This window comes from Hippocampus bargibanti, linkage group LG10 (assembly GCF_051943395.1).
Source record: "Hippocampus bargibanti isolate YZ-2025 linkage group LG10, ASM5194339v1, whole genome shotgun sequence".
Classification (NCBI taxonomy): domain Eukaryota; kingdom Metazoa; phylum Chordata; class Actinopteri; order Syngnathiformes; family Syngnathidae; genus Hippocampus; species Hippocampus bargibanti.
Genome location: NC_142743.1, coordinates 21925701 through 21951154, shown reverse-complemented (window position 1 = coordinate 21951154; position 25454 = coordinate 21925701). Strand labels below are relative to the sequence as shown.

Genomic DNA, 25454 nt, shown 5'->3' with positions numbered 1-25454 from the left:
ATATATATATATATATATATATCATTTATTTATAAATAAAGCAGGCCACTGTGGAAATGGCATGGGACAGTCAAGTCTGTGTCTCCTGTCAGAAAGGCAAATTTTAAAGAAAAATGTTACATGCTTTGGCTTGGGTAGGAGGACAACAACACACCATATTGTTTTAAAGCAACGGGCTTAATCAAATCTTCACAAGCAGCTACGTCAGTTTTATGCGGTGTAAATGTAGGAAACTGCCTTTGACATCTGACATTTACAGAGAGCAGCGTGGAGGACGGCAGATGGGAGGGGGTGGGGGGTGGGTGGGTAACAAAGAATTCTTACTCTGTAGCAATAAAAGCAGCAAACTAATGTCAAAATGTCAAAGAAGCCTGATTTCCTCATTCAGCGCGGACTTTTGTATGTGTGTGTTTGTGCATGCAACAAATCCGTGTATCACTGAAACCCATAAAACAATTCATCAGGAAGGTAGTTCAATAGCATACCAAAAAGCCCATGTTACATAGCGTAGCATCTGCCAAGTCGGAGAGAAAATAAAATAAAGAGGATTTGATTCAGATGTTTCTGTAGAACGAAACACACCCCAAAAAAATGTCAACAAAAACCTGTTTGCTGTCCTTTGGAAGCACAAGTATCACTGTCTTTCACAGTATCTCACCTGTCACTGAGCAAAATAAACCCCTGAAAGCAGCGAATATGGTGGGGAACTGCTCGACTGATTTATTTCTTTATACCGGGCGCGCATGGCCAAAAACGAGCAATTTTGCCAGATCAGGAGATGTGTCGTTTGGTGCCATTCGTGCAGTGAGGGAGAAAAATGGGCAACTCTGCAATAAGGTGGAGTGCTATTCAAACAAAGAGCTCTGATTACCCCCCCAAGTAAGGCAACATTTTGACGAGACGATGCAATGAATGTGAACATTGTGTGAAATAAGGTCGAATTGGCAGCTGGATTTTAAATGAACTTCAAAAGGTCAAAAAAAAAAAAGTCAAAGTAGGCCTGTAATGTAAATAAACCAGCGTTATGAATGAAATGACAACATGTTGGCAGTTTGGTGATCTCAAGTACATTCGGGAAAACGTGTGCGTTGGTATAATTTGGCAGAAAACGTACAACAAATGGGTTTGATTGAAGAAAAAGAAGAAAACTACAAGTCCCCATATGCCCGCTTGATGTATTTGGATGGGAGTCATCAGTGCAGGATTGTCCACTGATGGAATCAGCGGTGCTACAAAATGGCAGCAGAACGGGGCTTGAAACAGGAAGCCGGCGTTCTTTCTTAACACGTTGTGAGGTTTTCAAGCGGAATTGAAACACCAGTTGGTCATCAGGTCCTTGGCACTGTTCTTTCCATTGTTTTTCTTTCACTCTCCACCATTGACAGAAAGGGGGGAACGTTTACCTGCTCAATGTGCAGGCAGATAAGGGTCTCTTGTGATGTATAGCAGCTGAGGTCCTTTGTATCTTTATGTGTCACTGGAGGAGAACAAAACAAACAAACAAACAAAAGACATCAGGTGGTGTCAGGAAAGGTAGCACTGTTCTTCCATCTTGTGCATTTTCTGGGCACTACGTTGGAGTCCAGACGGCTGGAATTGATACGGAAGGACTTCTTTAATCGATGGCAAACATTTATGCTTTCCTCTTCAGAACTATTTGAATCATATTCATAACTGGATGTGTAACAAGAAAGCATCGTCTCCGAATCTGAAATCTCTGAAGCCATTGTTTTGATTCTGGAGCAAGGCAGTGTGTGACCAATAGTGACGTGACGATCAAGGGGGCGGGACTTTCTGAATCTCCCCAGTTGCGAGCTTATTTTGTGGCACTTTTGGGACATGAAGTCATTTTTATTGGTGTTTTGCATTTGACTAAAAATATCAGCCTGCGTGTTTTGGGTATTTTAGATGCTATAAAACGTTTTTTTAATGTCATTTAGGAAACAAAAAAATGGTGTCGGTTGTCCTTTAAGCAATGGTGCATTTGTGGTAGGTACATTTTAAAGTATTGTTCTGTGATATATTCTGATTATCAATCCTTAATACTTTACAACAATGTTTTTTTTTTTTGCGCGCGATTAGTCGTCTTATTGTGTTTCAAGTTGTGAAAAATGGGGCAGGCAACTTTATGGCAACTTATCAGAGTTGTCTGCCCTGGTGTCCGCTAACTTTTTGTCATGACTTCCAGACACTGGATGTAGTTTAATAAAATGCAGTATACATCACACTGGGGAAGCTAGTTGGAAAGGAAAGGTGAGGGGGGGGGGGGCTTACTTGGCGTGCTCGGGGATGGCGGCGGCAACCAGCGCGGCTCGATACTGCAGCAGCACGCAGCGGACGCTCTTCACAAATCCTTTCGAGAGCGGGAAGAGTGGGAAGCCGATGTCCGGGAAGCTGCCGCCCTCAGGGAGGAAGCTCCGATAGCCCTTTCTTCGTTTCTTGGGTCGCACCACCGGCTGGGCCGAGGCGCCGTCGCCACCGGGCGAAACCGGCGCTGACGAGGCAGAAACTGCACCCTGGTTGTCGGCGAAGCCCTGCGAGCTGTCGCCGCCGTCCGCGATCTGGCTGGTCTCCCCCTGAGAGGCGGACGTAGTGGACGGACCGAGTCCCGAATCCTCTGGCTCCTCTTCCTTCATATTGCCTTCCGACTTCCTGGGGGTGCTGTGGGCCACGGCTACGGGAACCTGCTCCTCCAAAGTCTCGGCGCAAGAAGGCTTGGCGCGATGAGCCCTGGAAGCAGCGTGCGAAGCGTGGCCCCTTTCGGCGGCGTCATGCAGCTCCAACCACATCTCCAGACGGTGGACGAGACGCCAGCCGTTGGAGACAAAGTGCTCCCGGATCTCCTGCTTGAAGACCTCCACGGGATTCCTGAGCAGCTGCGTCATGGACTGGACCATTTTGATCAAGGCCATTTCGTTGTAGCAACGGCTGTTCTCGTAACCCTCCTGGAGGCCGCGGTCGCTGTCGAAGCCCGCTTCGTTGTAGTAAGGCTCGTTGACCAGGATCAGACCTGCCGAGATCACAAGTCATTTTTTGCCCCGGGCCAATTTCTAGTTACAGTTTCCAATGTTTCATCCCCTCCACACATTACAAATAAAGTGCACAACAAATTCATGAATAATGACCAATATCCAGAGTTTTGATTCAGTGTTCTTCATATTTTAAGTGATATACAGTGATACCTTGGCTTACGAACTTAATTGGTTCCCAGAAAGTGTGTGTAAGGCAAAAAGTGTGTATTCCAAACATTAATTTCCCATAGGAAAGCATTAAAATGAGAAGAATCCGTTCCCAGGTCCCTATAAAACATAATTTTCAATTAAATAAGCCTTAAAACTACACACAATATACCTTATTTTATGTATACTAAATGTGCTATGGTATTGGAATTAAAAACAAAAAAGAGGCAGAAAATGGCGACAAAGCTCCGTGTAAGGAATTAATCAGCCCGTTTCCACAGGCTGATTAATTCCTCACACGGAGCTTTGTCGCCATTTCTTCTGCATTTTTTTGGTGCAACACGAAGTTTTCAGACCGAACAAGTCCAGCAAAATGCATTGACGTGATGGAAGGACTGCTACAATGTGTCCTTTTTTCGGTCAGGGGCGTTCCTTCAGTGACGTAACGTGAGGACTCGTCACCAACTCAAAAACAAGACTTCCGGAATATTCAGCGCGAGTCTTAAAACGTAAAATATAGCTATATGCGGTGGAATCTTTGTAAAATACACTCAGTAGAAGTCATTTGAAGCCATTTTGCAAATTATGGACACAACTTGTCCGGCCGGAGACGTCGGTTGTCCTTTAAGTGTCCATAACCTGGTTAAGTATATGGCTGGATGCATGATGTGCTAACCTTGTATGGAGATGAGGACTTGCAGTAGGCTGGATTTGCTGGTCCATCTCTCAGTGCCCTGTTCATAAAACCAGGGATTAAATGATGAAAGGCACAGCTGACTATTACATCTGCATTGAATAATATGAACCAGATTTTCCCCTCCACAGTCCTAAAGTAATTTCAACAACAAACACACAGTGGACGCTTACCTTGCCGATCCAGGTCCCCAGCAGACTCACGCAGACCTTGCCGTTATTGTAGAGGTTGGGGTTGAGGCGGCCGCTGCACTGAGATAGGTAACGGAAAAGAGGTGGCAGTGCTGGATAAATGTTAGGCAGCTGGATGTCGAATAGGAACAGGCCGTCCTCGTAAGGCGTACGGTTTGGCCCCTTGATCAGAGCCGAGAGGAGGTCCTGTGTCCATACAAACAAAATGCTGTGTTACAAAACAATATACCGTATTTATTCGAGTACAACAGGCAAAATGTTCGACCTAAAACAAAAACTGAAAGTTTGGGTGCGCGTTATAAACGAGGCCTGGGAAAATAATTGTCATATACATTTAATGCTTTATCCCTTCCAGGAGGGGGCAGCATTTCCATGGCTATTCTGTTGTTAAGGTGCCGTTCAGTTTCGATTCTCGCAAAGACCCGGATCACGCACATTCCTTTTTTTTGTTGATTACCATGTCTTTAGCTATGCTTCATTTCCTTTGCTCGCGTCGCCCACACTGAAACGCGAGTTAAGCATTGCTGTTTTGCACAATTACCAATATCTAGAGTTTCGATTCAGGGTTCTTCATATTTTAATTGATATACTGTTACCTGAAGAAAGTGAAGAAGTTTAGAGAGTCAATAAATGATTTTTATCGTGGACGCATGTGTTGTCATTTACAATGCTTGGTCTGAGCCGAGAAAAAGTTAAACAAAATGTATACAGATTTTTAATTGAAAATTAGGGGTGCGCGTTATACACGTGTGCGCGTTATACTCAAATAAATACGGTAGCAGCGCAATACAATGTCTTTATTTTTTGAAAGAAAAAAATAAGCATCCTGCAAAAGTTTTAAATCACCTCTGTTTTGCTGGTTTAATTAATATTGAAAGAATAATATATAGTGATTTTATAGGATGGACTGTGCTCGAGGAGAAATGAGTGAACACTGAGCGCGTATGGCTGCCGCTGCTCACCCGCAGAAAAACTTCTCCTGGTGACTGTAAAGTGACCTTGAGAGTTTTGAAAGGCGCTTATAATTGAAATGTATTATTATTATTATTCATTTCATTTATAAGCGCCTTTCAAAGCGCTCAAGGACACTTTATAATCACAAAACAGGGAAATAAATAAACCACAGATACAATTCTAAAAATAACACATCACATATATGCATTGATGATGGTGGGTAATTATTATTAATGGTTATGATAATTATGATGGTGATGATTATTATGATAATTAATAATAATAACAACAACAATAATAATAATAATACTAAAATTCTAATGCATTTCATTTATAAGCGCCTTTCAAAGCGCTCAAGGACACTTTATAATCACAAAACAGGGACATAAATAAAACCACAGACACAATTACACATATCTGCATTGATGATGGTCGGTAATTATTATTATTATTATTATTATTATTATTATTATTATTATGCATTTCATTTATAAGCGCCTTTCAAAGGTCCTCCATTTGATATGTGCTGGAAATGGAAACAAACACTAATATTCCTATAAAACGGTGACTTCTGGATAGTGAACCCACCATGCGATCTTCAAAGGTTTTGACCATGATGCCATCTGGCAGCGACGTGGCCAGCAGAGCCATTTCCTTCCTTACAGTACTGAAGAACTTTTTGGCCTCAGCTGGTTGAAATTCCATTTTGTGAAAGGAGTGTGTTTCTGCAAAAGACATAAAAAGCTCACGTCTTATTTGAGTATTTTTAAAACATAATGATTTAAAACGCTCAAATTGAAAATGTTGCACTTTTCTGTCTTCATTTATTGTCCGAAAGACAAATTATGTTGTACTTCCTAAAAAAGAATACATTTGAACAGTTGATATTTCTCTTTAACTCATTCACTGCCAGACAACATGCAAATGTGTCCACTCCAGTGCCAGGGTTTTTGTCATTTTCACCCAAATTGCAGGCCGTACAGAATATGAAGTTGTAGGACTACATAAACACTCAATGCAGTGTAAGAAAGCTTCAATTCTCTTCTTTCATCAGAAAAAAAAAGTTATTTCTTGTAGGACAACCGACGCCTACGGACCAGTTGTGTCCATAATTTGTAAAATGGCTTCAAATGACTTCTACTGAGCGTATTTTACAAAGATTCCACCGTATATAGCTATATTTTACGTTTTAAGACTCGCGCTGAATATTCAGGAAGTCTTGTTTTTGAGTTGGTGACGAGTCCTCACCTTACGTCACTGAAGGAACGCCCCTGACCGAAAAAAGGACACACAATGCATGTTGGGTACTTTGTTTGGTCTGAAAACTTCGTGTTGATGGCGAAAATAGAAGGAAAACACAGAAATAACGCGATGGTGAATCCTTGTGTTTTGCACCAAGACTACGATTTGATTCTAGTTGACACAAATTCCCAGCAGACAAATCAGCCAATTTCCAACGGAGCTTTGGCGCCATCTTGTGCATTTTCTGGGAGGCTACATTTCATCCAGATGCCTCAAAATGACCCGGAAGACCTTCTTTAATCGATTGCAAACATTTATGCTTTTCCTCTTCAGAACTATTTCAATCATATTCATAACTGGATGCGTAACAAGAAAGCATCTTCTCCGAATCTGAAGCCATTGTTTTGATTCTCAAGCAAGGCAAGACATCTTGGCGTGACATCACGAACTGGGGGCGGGACTTTCTGAAAATGCCCAATTCGCAGCTCGATTTTTTTGCAGATTTAGGACACTTTAAGTCATTTTTATTGGTGTTTTGCATTTGACTAAAAATATCAGCCTGCGTGTTTTGGGTATTTCAGATGCTGATGTCAGTTAGGAAACAAAAAAATGGCGTCGGTTGTCCTTTAAATTATATGGGTCTGGAGTAATATGAGGCGCAAATGAGGACGGCTGTACAAAAGGCAAAAACATTGACTGCACTGTAGCCAGAGTCCACAAAGAAGTTGGACAGAAGTTAAACAAGAAAAGAAGAGAAAAGAAAATGTGTACCTGGCACCCAATCCAAGACAGAAAACACTTCCCCCTTGGCACTGGTAAAGGTGACGCCAGGTTTGCCGCCACTCTGTTGGCACAGTACAGGTGTGTCATTGGCAAAGTCACTTGGCCAGTCCTGTCCAGTCACCGGTGTCTGAGGCTCGTGGCGAGGCTTCTCTTCTGCAGGTCTCTGGGCCTGAAAAATACAGAAGAACAGAAATCAAATCAGCGCACATGACTGACATGACGATTCTCAGAGCATACCATTGTCCCAGTGTCCCCGCCTGCTTCTACGACAGCTTCCATTTTCTCTTCCTCGACGATGGCCACATTATCCAGCGTCTTTCTCAGGTTCTCCTGCAGTTTCTTGAGGTCATCAAGAAAGCGCTTATCCTTGTTAGGTTTTTCGGGGGCCGCGGGCGGCGCCGGACTTGCAACGTTAGCTGCCGAAGAAGGTGTGACGGAGGTGGGGGATGTCGGGGAGAGGCCGGTCCAAAGCTGCTCCACAGTCATGTTCTTCAGGCTCTCCAGGATCCTCAGGGCTGTATTCAACTCCCAGAAGCCCCGAGAGGTGGAGTCTTTACCTGGCTTCTCAGCACCGTTGACGGTGCCTGCTGGGGGTCGGGGGGGCAGAAACAGAATGTGGTTAGAAAGTCACCAAAATGCGCATAACAAACAAGAAGACAGTCTTTGCGGCTTGCTGTGGTATGAACTCCATCTGACTTGATGTGTCACGAGACAACTGCAAATGCATCACTTCCATGAGTAAGACATCCGGAAGTCCATTAAAAAACAAGAGAAGGAACGCAGGATCGTACAGTACGATTTTGAATCCTCACCCAGTGTTTATTTGCATTTCCTGCTTACTGTTGCAAATTTCCCCATTGTGGGACGAATAAAGGTTTTCTGATTCTCTGAGATGGCTATTCGAACAACCCTAATTGCTGATCTGCAGTACGCCTGCTTCAACTCGATTATATCTACCACTATGTTGAATACTGCCAAAGAAAGTTTTTACAAATGATATGGTGTTGATATGGAGGTACCGTAGTTTCCGGATGTATAAGGCACACCTTCAAATGAATGAAAAATATTTTCCTAATATAATTTACAGACGCTCCTCGACTTCTGAACATTTGAGTTATGAACACGGTACATACGACCATTTTTGCAGGTATGTTGAAAAGTGTTCAGACAGAGATGCTGTAAATTAGATTTTGTATTGCGAGCTCAAAATATAGCACTGAAGCAACTTACAAACAAATTCACCTTACAAACGATCGCTCAGAACGTACAGTGAGACCTCAACTTACAAACACCTTATCTTACAAACCTTTCGTCTTACAAACGTCAAATTTCTGAAAATTAAACCTTATAATAAGCACTATTTTCATAATACACACCCACCACGGCTGGCGGAGTGATCTTCGGCGGAAGCACACGACCGAACAGCACAGAAGATGACTCTCCTTCCATAAGCCATCAACAACCATTAAAAAGGTAAATAAAACTTTATTTTACAGCACAGTTTATTTCTTTAATTACAGTCGTCATTTAATGCGCCTCCCTTTCCAAACAGCAATTCCCTTTGACCTTCGACCTCCAACGCCATTCCATCAAGCCATCAATGACCATCACAAATGTAAATAAAGTGACTTTATGATACAATGCAGTGTATTTCTTTCATTGCAATACAATAGCACATTTATTATACATAGAATAAGGTATGTTGTGTGTAGTTTTAAGGCTTATTTAGTTGAAAAGTATATTTTATGGAAACCCAGGAACGGATTATTCCCATTTTAATGGTTTCCTATGGGAATTTTTTGGGAGATACACACTTTTCGCCTTACACACTGTCTGGGAACCAATTAAGTTTGTAAGTTGAGGTCTCACTGTATTTCGTTTGTAAGGTGGGGAGTGTCTGTTTAAATATATCAAAGTTTTCCAAATATAAGGCACCCCACATTACAAGGCACTAACAGCAGAAGCTGGGGTTACGCACGACTTCATCTTGCAAATTTCTCCATTGTGGGACTATTAAAGGCTTTCTGATTCTAATTCTACAGGGGGAAATGTAATCGTTGGCTGCTGACAGTAGCTGCGAGACCTGTTGTGGCTCAATATTACTTCACATATAAGGTGCAACTGCGTATAAGGCGCAGGGTCATCTTTTGAAAAAAATCAAGACTTTTGGGTGCACCTTATGCACCAGAAAATATGGTAATTGTTGTCAGTCAACATGCTAACACAAACAACCCACAATTAACAAGTCACATAAAAAAAAAAGCCTCACCCCCACCAGAAGCTGAACTCGCCACTCCCAATGCGTCATCACCCTCCTTTCCACCGGCTGATTTTGTGGGAGTGGTGACCCCGACCTTGTCCCCCCCTTGAGGGGGAATGATGAAAGTGGAGTCACAGGATGTAAGGGTTGCCGTCTCTGTGACATCCATATTATCGACGTGGCTGTCGTCCTCTGTGGTGTGGCTGCTGTCTGTCTCCCAGCTGTCGCTCTCGTCCTCCCACTCTTCAGTAGACAAACCGCTGCTCGTCTCATCCGCAGAGTCGTAGTCCGTCTCTTCGATCTCAGAATCCACGCAGTAAAGATGCTGTGTGGGATTCGAAGAATCTCAACAACCACGAGGGCAAAATCTTTCTTTCTTGGCATTTTAGCGATTGGGTTGTACAGCACCTGTGGGAGGACGATGGTCATGGAGTTGTCTGCCCACACCACCTCCACTTTGCTGCTCACATCCACCCTGGACACCTGGCCGACTGAAGTCTGAGGAGGTGTGGGGGGGGGGGGGGGCATCATATGGAAAACAGATGTTTCACAAGAGCAAACAAACAAAGGATATGATATAGCTTATTAGCGCGTTCCTTTACTCTAGCACATGTGAACAATTTTACCATTACATCCCTAGTGATGACATAGTTATGTTCCACAAGTTTTACCTCTTACCACTCACCAAGAAGCAAATCTTCACTACTCCTTACAAAACCAAATTTGAAACCCATGGCAATGGTTTGCCTCATAGCTGGTCATTGTTTAGTCATTCAAATTGGATATACATTGGGAATTATCTGAAAACACCTACTTATGACTGTTGAAGAAGCTTCACACAATTCAAATACATCTTACCTCATTTTCACATTCATTCTCGCCGACTTCCGAGTTCCATATTCTTATGACAATGTCAGTGGTGCGGAAGTGGAAATCTGGGTGGTCCGCAATGTCATACACACTGACATCTTGCTCCACACCAATAACCTGGAGGCCGGGAAGAAAAGTTATACTTATACATTCAAGAACAATTACAAACAAGCACGACGGGGACAGGAAAAAGTATTTTTATTGTTTCAATCCGTCAGCTGGCTTCTTGACTGACCTCCACATCGTCACTGGTGGCGTTGAGTTTGAACCACTTCACGACACATGTCCTGCCCTTGTGGTCACCAGACTGGATTACACCATATACGCCTGGGTCCTGGAGGGCTTGGACTAGCATGAAAAAAAACACAGATATGTTCCAAATATTATTACAATGGAAAATATCAGACTTAGATTGATAAAATAGCTTACGTCGTTTGTCTACAACAAAGTCGCCAGGGAAAAATTCATGGTCGTCGAGGTGCTGGACGGGGACGAGGTCATTTGATCGTATCCCTTTCTCCACACATCCGTCCTTCCACATTACATCAGCTGTAGTCTTGGTCGATACAACTTCTACAGCCACACTACACATGAACGGTCAACAAAAATAATAATTTGGGGAGGAAAAAGATCTATAATCACATTACAGGAGAAACTTTAAGATACAATATGTGTCGTTTTTTTAGAATGCCACTCAAATCTACAACAATAGTGCACCAGAAGCGGGCCTAAGGCGAAAACATCAAAATTGCCCTGTGGAAATGAATACAAATTGGAACACAGAGTGAAAATGGTTGATAGAACGATTTTATATACACATCCTTAAAGGACAACCGACGTCTCCGGACAAGTTGTGTCCATAATTTTTAAAATGGCTTCAAATGACTTCTACTGAGCGTATTTTACAAAGATTCCACCGCATATAGCTATATTTTACATTTTAAGACTCGCGCTTAATATTCCAAAAGTCTTGTTGTTGAGTTGGTGACGAGTCGTCACGTTACGTCACTGAAGGAACGCCCCTGACCGAAAAAAGCAGTCCTTCCATCACATCAATGCATTTTGCTGTACTTTATTTGGTCTGAAAACTTCGTGTAGCACCAAAAAGAGTCAGAAGAGGGTGACAAAGCTCCATGTAACGAATTAATCAGCCTGTGGAAACGGGCTGATTAATTCCTTACACGGAGCTTTGTCGCCATTTTCTGCCTCTTTTCTGGGACGCTACATTGCAGTCAAGATGCCTCAAAATGACACGGAATGACTTCTTTAATCGATTGCAAACATGTATGCTTTCCACTTCAGAACTATTTCAATCATATTCATAATTGGATGAGTAACAAGAAAGCATATTCTCTGAATCTGAAGCCATTGTTTTGATTCTCCAGCAAGGCAATACGTCTTGGGGTGACACCACGAACAAGAAACTGGCCACTTCTGGTTTCATTTATTTGCAGTTTCAGCACACTTTAAGTCATTTTCTTGGTGTTTTGCATTTGACTAAAATATCATTTTGGGTGTTTTACATGCTATAAAACGTTTTTCTGATGTCAGTTAGGAAATAAAAAAGTGATGTCGGCTGTGCTTTAAACATCCAATGTTACTTCATTTTCACTCATTTGTATTTGTATACAAATGAGAATGATGTATAGTTGAGTCAAGTTGTTACTTCATATACATATATATGTACTTTAGTTATATCCTTAGTATGAACCGTTACTTTAAATTCAGTCTAATATCAACTTTCCCCTTGTATCTCGTAGCTGGCCCTTACCACTTGACCGACTACATGTCTCTGCTGTCTACAAGATTAAAATAATCTTTTTGTTCACCACCTTGGTTCCTGCTGATTTTTCATCATTTAACATCCGTGAAGCCCAGAATCATGAAAGAGAATTCCATCATTTAATCCCATCAATGGTGACATAACAAAACTATGCTACATCCCACCTATCTCCTGGTTTGAACTCGCGGGAGAACTTGGTCCTCTTCTTGTGTTTCCTCTTCAGGTTGCGTATAGAGAGTGGGATGCTCTTCTTGCGGTTCGTTACCAGACCTCGGCTTTGCGAGGACGTTGTGGAGCTGGCTGATGATGTCAGAGAACTAGAATACAGGTCGAAACAGCAAATGTTCTTTCCACTCACTGTGCTTTGTGATAGATTGAACAAATCAACGACAGCAAGACAGTGGTTGGATTCAGGCAGAGGTCAATCAAATCAACCAAAATTATTCACAGAAAAGTGTATAAAAGACTTCCTTGTTGCATTCTACATACAGTGAGACCTCAACTTACGAACTTAATTGGTTCCCAGACGGTTCTTAAGACGAAAAGTTTGTAAGATAAGGTGTTTGTAAGTTGAGGTCTCACTGTATAAATAAAATGGCGATAAATAAAAATGCAAGAGGAGTTGCTCGACCTGGTGTCGTCCGTGTCCTCTGCTGCCTCATCATCAGCGTCATGCTCGCCGTGTTCAGCAGGAGCGTTGGGAGCATGTTGGGGAGCGGGGGGGTTCTGATTCTTTGAGCAGTTACTTTTGTGATGGGGGGTGTCTCTCTGTTCCGATTTGTGATCGCCTGTTGGCAGATATTAGGGATATATTCACAATCGCATTTTGTTTTACATGAGAGTAAATACCATAAATTAAAGGACAACCGACGCCTCCGGACAAGTTGTGTCCATAATTTGTAAAATCACTTCAAATGACTTCTACTGAGCGTATTTGACAAAGATTCCACCGCATATAGCTATATTTTACGTTTTAAGACTTGCGCTGAATATTCAGGAAGTCTTGTTTTTCAGTTGGTGAACAATCCCTGACGTCACGACAGGAACGCCTCTGACCGAGAAAGCGACACACAATGCCTTTTCGGTACTTTCTTTGGTCTGAAAACTGTGTTGATCTGTGTTCATGGCGAAATTAGAAGGAAAACACATAAATAACGCGATGGTGAATTGTTGTGTTTTGCACCAAGGCTACGATTGGATTCTAGTTGACACAAATTCCCAGCAGACAAATCAGCCCATTTCCAACGGAGCTTGGGCGCCATCTTGTGCATTTTCTGGGATGCTACACATCATTCCTGATGCCTCAAAATGACCCGGAAGGACTCCTTTAATCGATTGCAAACATGTATGCTTTCCTCTTCAGAACTATTTGAATCATATTCATGACTGGATGCGTAATAAGAAAGCATCTTCTCCAAATCTGAAGCCATTGTTTTGATTCTCGAGCAAGGCAAGACATCTTGGTGTGACGTCACGAACAACGGGGCGGGACATTCTGAAACTGAAACTTTCTCAGATCCTTTTGAAGTAGTTTTGGGAGACTAACTCATTTTTATTGGTGTTTTTCATTTGACTAAAAATATCAGCCTGCGTGTTTTGGGTATTTCAGATGCTATAAAACGTTTTTTTCTGATGTCAGTTAGGAAACAAAAAAATGGTGTGGGTTGTTTAAGGGATAACAACAACAAAATCTACATGTGTGGTGAGAAAAAAAGTAACATTGTCTGTCTGCACTTCAGCACCATTTATCAACAAACTATTCCCTCTACTCGGGGTGTCATCTATGGCAAGACTGTCTGACATACTGCTGGCTCAGGAATTTAACGTTTGCTGACACCGCATATATTAAATTCCCAAATACTGTACGGATGAAAGGTGAGGAACATGCTTCATTGTCTGATCTCGACAAATGAATCTTTATGCCTGCACGCAATGAGAATGGAAATTCACTGTATGTTCCTCAGAAAACAGCGTGTTTTAGCACCTTGCGCATCGACCGTCCATGTCTTCTTGCCTGCATCCTTCTTGAAAAATCTTTTCAACTGCAATACACACATACACACATATACATACTCTTGAGTGAGTTTTGCAGCGATTTACAAACTGATAGCTCTACTTTTACAATGTATTTGAAAGATACTTAGAGATGCCTCATGTAATCGAGACCTTTCTGACCACAGGATCCTCTTGCAGCACAGGGGTCCCTTCATGTCCTTCAAATGTAATGTGGGTGGCATCCCCATTAGCAGGGAACACGTAGATCCCCCAGTCTCCAAGCTGCCTCTGGGTGTGGTCATAGTATCCTAAGCGCCTCACCCTAAACCCAGTGAGGAGAGCAACGTTACACACAAACAGAGCAGGCTACCAGGAAATGGTTGTATACGAACTGTTGAACAGCGCGGACGCAGACCAACCTGCAGAGGTTCTCCTGCGTGATGGTACAGGGCGGAGGATAGATGCTGTCAGAGCCTTTTGGGGAGAAGCTTTTTGTGATCCATGTCACCTTCAGCTCAGAAATTATGACCTGATGAAACCACATTCATTCATGTGAGAAATCCTTCTGGTCGTAGCACAAGTTAATAGACTTGGGTAAAGACGTTCACGTCCCAAATGTGCTTAATCCGCATCTTATTATGAGCAAAGCTGTCCTTGTATTGAAGCTCACTAACCCAATGTATGTATGCAATGCATTCATTTTCAAATTGGTACGAGCTTGCAAACATCGGTGGCAGAAGACGACCACGCTTACAATAAATACATGGTTAGATCTTCTACCACTATCCACACAGACATATGCAAGTTGAATCCGCTCAATGGTTGATCTGTCGTATTGCTTGTACAACAGCATTAACTTTTGTGACGTAAAAAGGCAAACACCAGCTAGCTAACACTAGCCAGCATGGCGTCATGTATGTTCCATTTTAAGTTATTTACTAACACCTGTTTTCAGAACTTCCTTTTATTAGTAGAAATAAACATGTGGGATTGAATGTATGTATTTTTAAAAGCCATAAATATGCCATCGGCGGTGAATTAATGAATTATTGAGTCATGAATTAGCAATTTTGTTCGCCATTTTATTTTTGTTTTGGGTGGGGGGCATATTAAATTAGAATTTTAACACAATTTGGGGGTGTTGACGTGAGAATGCAGTGGTATTTTATTGAAATATAAGATATAATACGCACTTGAAAGCAGTGCCAAGATAAAGGAAGAAAAATAATTTTCTTTTGACCAACAAAGTTGTCATTTTGTAGGTGGAGTAATTCTCCCCCAAGAGCAATGATAACATGATGATAAAATATGAATAAATACAATACTGGCGTTTTTGTGTCAAGTACAGTCTTATGTCCACACCAGCTGTGCAGTCAACATGGTGTCCAGTTTTACAGATTACAAGAGCATCCAATGGAATCATCGATAGGACACTCGATTCTAACCTATTAGTGGCAGCCTTAATTCATAGCGTATGAAACTTGTAGCAGTTAATAGTCCGAAAATGATAAAACAGACTTTTGTAAATGAGAATCTAGAGGAGTTTCATTTTCCTGATCAAAAAATGAGATTCTAAGTCAAAAACGGGCCCTGTGGACAAAGTGTAGATCCCTTAAAGGACAACCGACGTCTTCGGACAAGTTGTGTCCATAATTTGTAAAATGGCTTCAAATGACTTCTATTGAGCGTATTTTAATAAGATTTCACCGCATATAGCTATATTTTACGTTTTAAGACTCGCGCTGAATATTCAGGAAGTCTTGTTTTTGAGTTGGTGTCGAGTCCGTACGTGACGTCACTAAAGGAACGCCCCTGACCGAAAAAAAAGACACATTGTAGCAGTCCTTCCACCACGTCAATGTATTTTGCTGTACTTGTTTGGTCTGAAAACCTCGTGTTGCGCCAGAAGAGGGCGTCCAAGCTCCATGGAAGGAATTTATCAGCCTGTGGAAACGGGCTGATTCATTCCTCACAACAGCTCTGTGGCCATTTTGTGCCTCTTTTTGGGTGAGACATCTCCCCCCAATGTTGCCTCAAAATAACACGGAATAAATTCTTTAATCGATTGGTTAAACATGTATGCTTTCCTCTTCAGAACTATTTGAATCATATTCATCATTCACTGGATGTGTAACAAGAAAGCATATTCTCCGAATCTGAAGCCATTGTTTTGATTCTCCAGTTATGCAAGACGTCTTGGCGTGACATCACGAACTGGGGGCGGGACTTTCTGAAAATGCCCAATTCGCAGCTCAATTTTTTACAGATTTTGGACACTTTAAGTCATTTTTATTGGTGTTTTGCATTTGAATAAAAATATCATACTGCGTGTCTTAGGTATTTTAGATGCTGTAAAACGTTTTTCTGATGTCAGTTAAGAAACAAAAAAAAGTGACGTCGGTTGTCCTTTAAGCATGCAGTCAAAAGCCAATGTACCCTTTACCTCTTCCACCACTGCCCTGAACTTGCTATTCCTGCAGAGGACAGGTTTAACCCCTGACAGCCACTGGACATTGGAGAAAACTTTAGAAGGACCTATCAGCACCTGGCCAGGATAGAACCCATCCTTATTATCAAGGAACAGACCCTGAAATACAATGGTAAATGGTTGGCACAAACAGCATATTAAATGATTCAATCCTGGAATAACCATTAAGACAATATCAGGGTTGTTCATAATACAACAGCCAAACAGGGGTCAAGGAATATCAGGGCGTTACTGTATAAGATGACGTTTAGCTTAGGATGGAGCATTACTTTCGGATCACATACATAAGGGTTGACATCATACAGCTTGGCTCCATCCACCACACTCATGGCACATCTGGAAGAAAGCACAAAAAACATCAGCTGACACAATCAGAATCACATCAAGTTGGCACCGAAAAAAAGCATACCTGGCTCCGTTGGAGAGCTTGAGGAGGATATAATCGGTGACACTTTGATCCACTTTCCCGAGCCAAAAGTCATATACTATATAGTCACCATACATGAAAGACTGGGGAGGAAAGAAGCAACAAACAATTGGACAATTATCTCAAGACACACTCACAGTAATATGGACGTATAACATGAATATGTGAGGCTGACTTAACACAGGCAGGTGTACATTAAATTAATTTCTGGGTGATAGATGTGAATGATTACCCAAATATGCTGTAGCTCTTTGCTGTTGACGGGATAGAGTACGCAGTTTGTACCCACCAGTTTCACTGCACACTCAATGTTCACGTTGGTCACAATGCCACACTGGTTATCCTGCAATAAAACACGGAGACAAAATAAAACAAACGCTTCTTTGTTTCTTCTTTGATTTATTGATTTATTTTGTGGCGCTTATGGGGCTTTTTTTCCAAAGAACAACAAAATAAGTAATCCATCTGGCGATGAAAAGGTTTCTTCAGCCGTCATCTGTACTTCTTTGAAGGTGTCGGATGCTTCTCACCCGAGAAACTTCGTCAGCAAACTAAAGTTTTACTGGTAGTTTCGGCCCTATATATATATCTCTCTACTGTCCAGACGTGGCGGTGTTTGAATGATTACCCAAATATGCTGTAGCTCTTTGCTATGGATGGATGCTATGTTTCTTGGATGAGAAGCGAAACGTCCGACACCTTCAAAGAAGTACAGATGACAGCTGAAGAAACCTTTTCATCGCTGGACCACTCCTGTACGACTGAGAGCTTACACAGACGTAATGAATCTGGCGTGGACAGAAATGGTGGCGACATGACCTTTTTTTTGGAGCATTGCACAACTTGCAGAATTTTGTAATGACTTGAAGGCATCAAATAAAAATGAGTTAATGTTTGCGAAAACTACTAAACCAAAAAAAGAAATGTTTGAATATTAAATACAGTAAAGTCTCGTTATATCGATATCGGATATATTGATAGTCCCGGTTATATCGATACTATTTCTATGAACGCAAGGAGAAAACTACATGCGCGCAGGGTCGGATATATCGATAGTCCTGGTTATATCGATATTTTTTCGGACTCCCGAGAATATCGATATAACGAGACTTTACTGTATTTCTGAAACTGTAAATAAAAAAAATGGTATATCGGGCCAAAAAGCTAATTTCAGTCTTGCAGGTTTTAAACGAGTTCAGTGGTTGTTGTGGTTTTTCAACAGAAACAGAAGTATACCAAACCACCCCTCCCATATGTGTACATAAATGAAGAACAAAAAATAAATACAATAAAAAAAACTGATGAGAGGAATTAGAGAGTTGAAGAAGCAAAGTATACAGTGCTCATCTTACATTTGAATTATTGCGGCGAACAATATCTCTGATCACGATGGATCGATCTTCAAGCAACAGCTGTGTGGAGAAAAAAAGGTATGTTAACTTGTGAGTCATTTACATATTTTTACGCGATTGCCAAAAAGCTGGGGTCAAATAACGAGACAGTACAATGAGCAAGAAATAACACATTTTATCAGTTAAAGGACAACCGACATCACTTTTTTGTTTCCTAACTGACATCAGAAAAACGTTTTATCGCATCTAAAATACCCAAAACACATAGTATGATATTTTTAGTCAAATGCAAAACACCAATAAAAATCACTTAAAATGTGCTGAAACTGCAAAAAATTGAATCCGGAAGTGGCCAGTTTCAGAAGGTCCCGCCCCCTTGTTCGTGGTGTCACGGCAAGACGTCTTGCCTTGCTCGAGAATCAAAACAATGGCTTCAGATTCGGAGAACATGCTTTCTTGTTACTCATCCAGTTTTGAATATGATTCAAATAGTTCTGAAGAGGAAAGCATACATGTTTGCAATCGATTAAAGAATTTATTCCGTGTCATTTTGAGGTATCTGGGTGGGGGGGAAATGTAGCACCAAAAAGAGGCAGAAGATGGCGACAAAGCTCTGTGGAAACCGGCTGATTTGTTTCCTTAAAATTTTTGTCAGCGAATATCAAATAGATGCTCGGTGCAACACACAACGATTCACCATCGCGTTATTCATGTGTTTTCCTTCTAATTTCGCCATCAGCACGGATCAACACGAAGTTTTCAGACCAAACAAAGGACTGCAAAATGCATTGACGTGATACAATGTGTCCTTTCTTGGTCAGGGGCGTTCCTTCAGTGACGTGACGTGAGGACTCGTCACAAACTCAAAAACAAGACTTCCGGAATATTCAGCGCGAGTCTTAAAATGTAAAATATAGCTATCTGCGGTGGAATCTTTGTAAAAAATGCTCAGTAGAAGTCATTTGAAGCAATTTTACAAATGATGGACACAACTTGTCCGGAGGCATCGGTTGTCCTTTAAGAATGTGACTTGTAATGTTTCACTGTTGCGACTTCCAGTCCAAGTGATTAATCATTCAAAAAAATTAAAAATAAGGACACTTATGAAATAAAAATAATGTGACACAAATGTTATGTTGCACACGCTAATATTGTGCAATGCACTGAATCTTGAAATATCAGTCTCAAAGCGGAAGTATTGAGAGAGTAGCTCCATTCTGACACTCCTAACACAAAATAGGCCATTGGTATCCTTTGAATGCATCTCTTTTGCTGTCTCTGTTTTTTTTCTTTTCTTCATCTTTTGTTCTTATTGCTAAAAATACAGTTAAGGAAAAGAGTTGGAAGGCGGGAGCAAACAAGAAACTATAGAAGAATGACTCACGACAACTTTGAATAAAGAAACGCAATTCCACTCCTATGAGGCATGGTATGCAGTGTCATTATCTTATAAATTGCATAATTTAACATTGAGAAAAAACAAGAACTACAATCAACCCTACAAAATTACATGGAAAAAGAAATTGAAGTGGCATGGATTAAAATTAATATATTGCACATGTAAATTTACAATAAGATAGTAGCAAAGGTATGCAAACCCGAAAACAAATACTGTCGTTTGCTGATGCATTGTTTGCTTTATGATAGTCATGTTTCCCTTTGGGGTGAAGACATCTCTTGACATCATCGATATCTGACTAAAGTCTTCTTTCAAATGATGAAAAACAAGGCACAATTGAGCAGCATTGAAATGAGCATGTTTTTTTCAATGATAAATGGTAAATGGTAAAATTCCCAATAATTGTCAATGTCACAAACAAGTTCATAATCAATCACACTGACAGGTTGATAGATTCTCAGAGCAACCACAGTCCAGGGCCAATTGGTGGCAGCCTATTGATTGACACAGACTTCCAGGAACTACTTAACCGCTACAATAAAACAATGGAATACCACACTGGTGCCTCCGATCAAGTCTGTTCATCGCCTTTCCATGTCAGGCAAGGCAATGTGAAGAACCATAAAAATGAGGAAGAAGTGCATCAACCTGAGACATGAAAAGGGTTGGGGCGTGGCCGCTTCTAAACTGGGGATGAGAAGCAAATGTGGCACAGAGCAGATATCTGGACAGCCTATTAAGTGGGGGATCGATAAAGAAAAGAGATAGAAATGAGAGAGATAAAGAAAGATTGAGAAAGAGTAAGAGAAAGTAGGAGAGAAAGAAAGAAAAAGAGAGAAAGAGGTACCAGGTAACAGTGTGTGTGTGTGTGTGTGTGTGTGTGCGTGATTGAAAGTCTCCCTAATGGGCAGGGCTGAAACTGCGGATAAGAATAAAAGCAAGTGATCAAATGAGATCCATTATCTCAAGGCAGAACAAGCATCCAATCCAGTTAGCGGCAGATTACGACAACATTCCCCATCACTGACCAACTGGAAGGTTGACGGGGGAATCGTTGAAGTAGGCAACCGCAAAGGGGATGGACGGGCAAGTTTAAAGGTTTACTTAAAGGACAACCGACACCTTTGGACAAGTTGTGTCCATATTTTGTAAAATCACTTCAAATGACTTCTACTGAGCGTATTTTACAAAGATTCCACCGCATATAGCGACATTTTACGTTTTAAAACTTGCGCTGAGTATTCAGGAAGTCTTGTTTTCGAGTTGGTGATGAGTCCGTACGTGACGTCACTAAAGGACCGCCCCTGACTGACAAAGCGACACACAATGCATTTTGGGTACTTTGTTTGGTCTGAAAACTTTGTGTTGATCCGTGTTGATGGTGAAATTAGAAGGAAAACACATAAATAACGCTATGGTGAATCATTGTGTGTTGCACCAAGACTACTATTTGATACTAGTTTACACAAATTCCCAGCAAACAAATCAGCCCATTTCCAACGGAGCTTGGGCGCCATCTTGTGCATTTTCTGGGACGCTACATTGGAGTCCTGACGGCTCGAATTGATATGGAAGGACTTCTTTAATCGATTGAAAACATGTATGCTTTCCTCTTCAGAACTAATTGAATCATATTCATAACTGGATGAGTAACAAGAATGCATCTTCTCTGATCTCAAGCCATTGTTTTAATCCTATAGGACGTCCTGGCGTGACGTCACAATCAAGGGGGCAGGACCTTCTGAAACTGAAACTTTTTTCTTTGAAGTAGTTTTGGGACACTTTAAGTCATTTTTATTGGTGTTTTTCATTTGACTATAAAACGTTTTTCTGATGTCAGTTAGGAAACAAAAAAATGGTGCACTATAAAACACAGACAATAGTATGATAGTCAGCTTGTTTGTAAATAATGATGACCATTGCCCAGGGCGTGGCTGGCATCCCACTGCAACAACTTCCCTCAGCCCTGACATGAGCTTCAAGGAGAAGCACCTTCATTAAAAACACAGACAAAGCGGTCGCCGTCGACCTGCAGTGGGATGGTAAACAACCACACCCACCCCATCTGCTGCAATGCACCTCTGCCCTCGACTTGGGTGGCATATAAGGCCAAATGGCTGCCTCTGGAGATGCCTATTAAGATTTTATGATAAAAAACGGACTGTGGAGGAGAACGGTAGCGCGAAGCACACTTTCCCGTTCTAAGTAGGTTGTAACCGAATCACTCTTCAGAGATGCAACATGAACTCACATCCTGTACATTTCTTTTAGAGCGGGTACCACCAAGAACAACACCAGCATTCAATACATGGCTCTACTTGAGATCCAAACCACTATACACACATTGCAAGCATTTCCATGGCAACGTGAACATTAATTAACAAGTTAACAAGTCAGTTCCACTATTGGAACTGACTTGTTATCACCACACCTGCTCCTCACACTATCCAACTGCCCCGTGTCAACCGTGGAGACCTTCAAGTTCCTAGGAATCTGTCAGAGATGTTTGATCAGACACTGTGGACGAAGGCTCGGACCCAGAAAGATTGTCTTTTACTGCCGGCAGGAGACGCAGCCATTTATGACAGACGTCTGAATTCTGCAGCCCTCTGCCAAGCTATTTATTGAGAGTATATGCAAATTTAAGTGATACATTAGTAAAACATAGTTTTCTTGATTAGAATACCACGCTCCTGTGCGTCCTAAGCTCGAACAGCTGTAAGCAATAAAACATTGTCTCTTCCATGAACTGATAAATTGTAACCTGGCTAATGAGCTCTTCCTGTGAAGGGGTTTTAAGTCTTAAATTACTCCGGTGATAAAGGAGCTTCCCAAGTCCTAAATTCTGTCCAAGGCCAGATCTCCTAGATGAAGATAACAGTTTAAAAGCTGCGTCTGTTGACCTCAGATTGACCCCAGGTTGTCTGTGCTTCAATTGTGTATCGAGTCACATATGTTGACTAAGCATATAACAGCATGAAACTTTTAAATATGATAACTTCTTATTCTACATCAGAATGAAACCGTCTCGCAGGACAGGAAGTGGGAGGTTAATACAAACTCCATCCTGAGAAAGGCCCAACACAAGATGTACTTCCTGCGGCTGCTGAAGAAGCATGGCCTGGCACAGGAGATGCTCCGACAGTTCTACACGGCAGTCATCGAATCAATCCTGTGTTCTTCCATCACGGTTGGGTTCGGGGCCATCACAAATATAGACAAAATGCGACTTCAACGGACAGACAACTCATATTAGAGGCTTTGGAGAGAAAGTCAGAGAGGCCAGACTGAGATGGTTTGGACATGTCCAGAGGAGAGAGGGTGATCAGCCTGCAGTGGCTTCATTTGGGGCTTCAGTAGCACCAGGCGCTGCTCATCAGGAAAAGCCTTTCAGGCCACAGACTCCAAAAGTCTCGAATAACAACAGGAAAAGTTGCTAGATTGTCAATAGTCCCTTTTTTGGTCAAAAACAGTCACTCGAGAGGGTCTTGATATTCAAATACATCAAAGTTGCTAAATTGGCAACACTGACTTCCTGACATGTTTGTATTTTTTCCCGACACAACTCCTGGTTGCCTTGGGATCGGACCACGGTTGGGCATGGTAGGGCATCCCGGGTCTACATCATTCAGTATGATCATTGTTTGAAAATTTGGGGGGTTTGACAATGGCCGATTAACACTAGACCATGACGTACAATGCAGGCTCAAAAGGCACACGGGCAACTCAAAGTGATGCTGTGAGACAATGACTGAAATAGACTACTTTTAGTCCAGTCTCCTCTCTCTGAAACAAGCCTCTCTGTGCTCGGTGCTCTTTCCAGATCAATCCTTGTTTTAGGACTGTACGCTTTGACAATGGTTTTACATAAAAGCATGCAAAAAGGACACAGAAAGGAATGTTCTGTGACCACCGAAAACTCAGAAATGCCAGACAAGATCTGGAAACAGGTCATCTTTAAGCACAAGTTGAGTCCCACACAAACTGTTTACATCCCTGAAGCCAAGATGAGGCTGTTCTCACTCTTTCCTGAGTTCCCTTTTCCAGTCTGTGCTACCCTTGATGTGGCATCCATTTGTCTTAGACGTTATACGCTTTAGACACAAAATGGGAAGACAATTGAATATTTACCCTAAATATTTGAATATTTATGAGAAGAACTGGGAAACTATCATCTACTTTGTAAACATGTATGCCTCACAGTTTCCTTCCACATCCCAAAATATGCACATTGTTTGTTTACATGTCTTGTGACCAAGATTGGTGCAATGTCAGAAGCATTATTTCCCTCAGTGGTCTTTTTTCATCAATGGATTGTTGTTGTCAGCATAACGTTCCATTATGACGCCGAGAGAGAGAGCGGCTGCCTTTACCGCAGCTCCTTTTGATCTTGTACTTTCTTCCTTTCATAAAATCGCTGCTGTAAATTGGAAAGTTCTCCGTTTGAAACGAATAAAGGTTATTAATAATAATTGATTGTTGTATGACTGGGAATCCAAGTCACACCCAGTTGAGGAGCTAGCCTAAGTTTCGAAAGAGACAGTCACTAAGTGATATTACGCACCTGTCACAAGGATGAGCTCGACAACACCAGACGTAGCATTCAAAGTACGCCTCACATTGCGATATATAAGACAAATAACGCCATGTCTTCATCTTGAAAGCCGGACTTCGCTGTTAGCGTAAGGTTTTACACAGCAGCACAAGCTCGGCAGCTTAGGACGAGGAGCTATGTCGCTAGCTAGCATGTCTGCTTCGCATGTTAACAAGTTAATCTACGATGATGTGCGTTGAAGCAGATGAATAAGACACACCGAGTGGAAAAATAAGTCCACGCAGAAACTTGCCCACGACCAAACGCTGCCACTTTGTAGAAGCGTGTCAGACAAAGAAGCCAGTCAAGGATCAAACCTTGACACATTAGCCGTGATGTGCTACCTGTGTTTCTCCGATGTCTTGCTTCTCTCCACCAGGGTACCATTCGACACGGACAACTCCCCGACCCAGGGGCTTACTGTGGATGTCACACGACACTCGTTCGCCTTTTTCGACATCCCCCTCTCCTCCTTCTCCACCACCGCCGTCGTCTCTCCCACCACCATCATCAAGGTCCGAGTCGGAGTTGAATTCCTCCTCACCGTGGATCATCCGCACGATGCCCAAACGGACAGACCCTCTATACTTCCCGGAGACCAAGTCGTGGGAGAAGAGTAGCCGCTGAGAGCCGTCCGCCGTGGGAGACAGGGCCGTGGACAGCGGCTCGGAGCCCGGGCTGGCCGCAGGGGAAAGGCCCGTGGTCAAGGAAGGAGGCTGGGCAGCGTCCATCGAATCGTGTGCTGCGGGCTCCGCCATCGCTGCTGTTGTCAGGGAGAGATGCTGGTGCGAGAGGACGACTCTGTACGGTGGAAAAAAAGTGCAACCCTCAAAGCATGAGACGCACGCGTTTACGTAGCGACGCGCAACCTGCGAAATTTGCGTAACACGACAGCGTCGTGGCGGAGTGCCGCCTTTCGCCAATAGATGTCAGTCAACTGATTGTTTTGCAAACGCAATTTCTCTGCAAGTAGAGCCCGGGTGCAGCGTTGGGACGTAATGACGTACCAATACTTTGTTAGTGTATTCAAGTTTGTTTTCAGGTAGGTAGATGATTTTGAGTTTTCATTAGAAGTCATTTTTCTGACGACTTCTGATTATAGATTTATATTAATGTCTTTTTTTCAACCTCCAGCGGTAATGGCAAAAAACCAAAAGACGTATTATTTTTTATTAATGTATCTAATAAACATATTGACTACATGTAGTTTTATTTACATTATAACCGTATAATTTTATGTTTG

The 25454-nt window shown here is 42.0% G+C and overlaps 1 protein-coding gene across 6 annotated transcripts; it reads right to left on the bottom strand.

The window, feature by feature from the left end:
* Positions 1 to 15: 15 nt before the first annotated feature.
* ube2o (ubiquitin-conjugating enzyme E2O) lies at positions 16 to 25454 on the bottom strand. Of its 6 annotated transcripts, none has more exons than XM_089006578.1 (23): positions 24556 to 25454; positions 18219 to 18278; positions 17099 to 17209; positions 16849 to 16949; positions 16709 to 16775; positions 16395 to 16538; positions 14371 to 14480; positions 14132 to 14273; positions 13941 to 13998; positions 12588 to 12744; positions 12121 to 12273; positions 10603 to 10757; positions 10409 to 10521; positions 10162 to 10290; positions 9712 to 9801; positions 9313 to 9628; positions 7281 to 7630; positions 7032 to 7212; positions 5607 to 5743; positions 4047 to 4250; positions 3856 to 3913; positions 2275 to 3010; positions 16 to 1477 (listed from the first exon to the last, which is right to left on the bottom strand). In XM_089006578.1, the coding sequence occupies exons 1-23, from the start codon at positions 24967 to 24969 to the stop codon at positions 1468 to 1470; spliced, it is 3996 nt and encodes a 1331-aa protein (XP_088862704.1). In that variant the 5' UTR covers positions 24970 to 25454; the 3' UTR covers positions 16 to 1467. The 6 variants fall into 6 exon arrangements, with proteins under 6 accessions (XP_088862704.1, XP_088862701.1, XP_088862706.1 ...); XM_089006575.1 differs by having other exon boundaries at positions 14123 to 14273; positions 24556 to 25453; XM_089006580.1 differs by having other exon boundaries at positions 14123 to 14273; positions 16395 to 16496; positions 24556 to 25453.

What these genes read in the sequence shown, in the direction of transcription:
- ube2o (XM_089006575.1), bottom strand. Translation starts at nt 24,969, where the DNA reads ATGGCGGAGCCCGCAGCACACGATTCGATGGACGCTGCCCAGCCTCCT. An exon ending in TTCGCCGCAATAATTCAAAT is followed by an intron (nt 17,210 to 18,218) that starts GTAAGATGAGCA and finishes GTTTTATTGCAG; the next exon opens with GATAACCAGTGTGGCATTGT. An exon ending in TGGGGACCTGGATCGGCAAG is followed by an intron (nt 3,914 to 4,046) that starts GTAAGCGTCCAC and finishes TTTTATGAACAG; the next exon opens with GGCACTGAGAGATGGACCAG.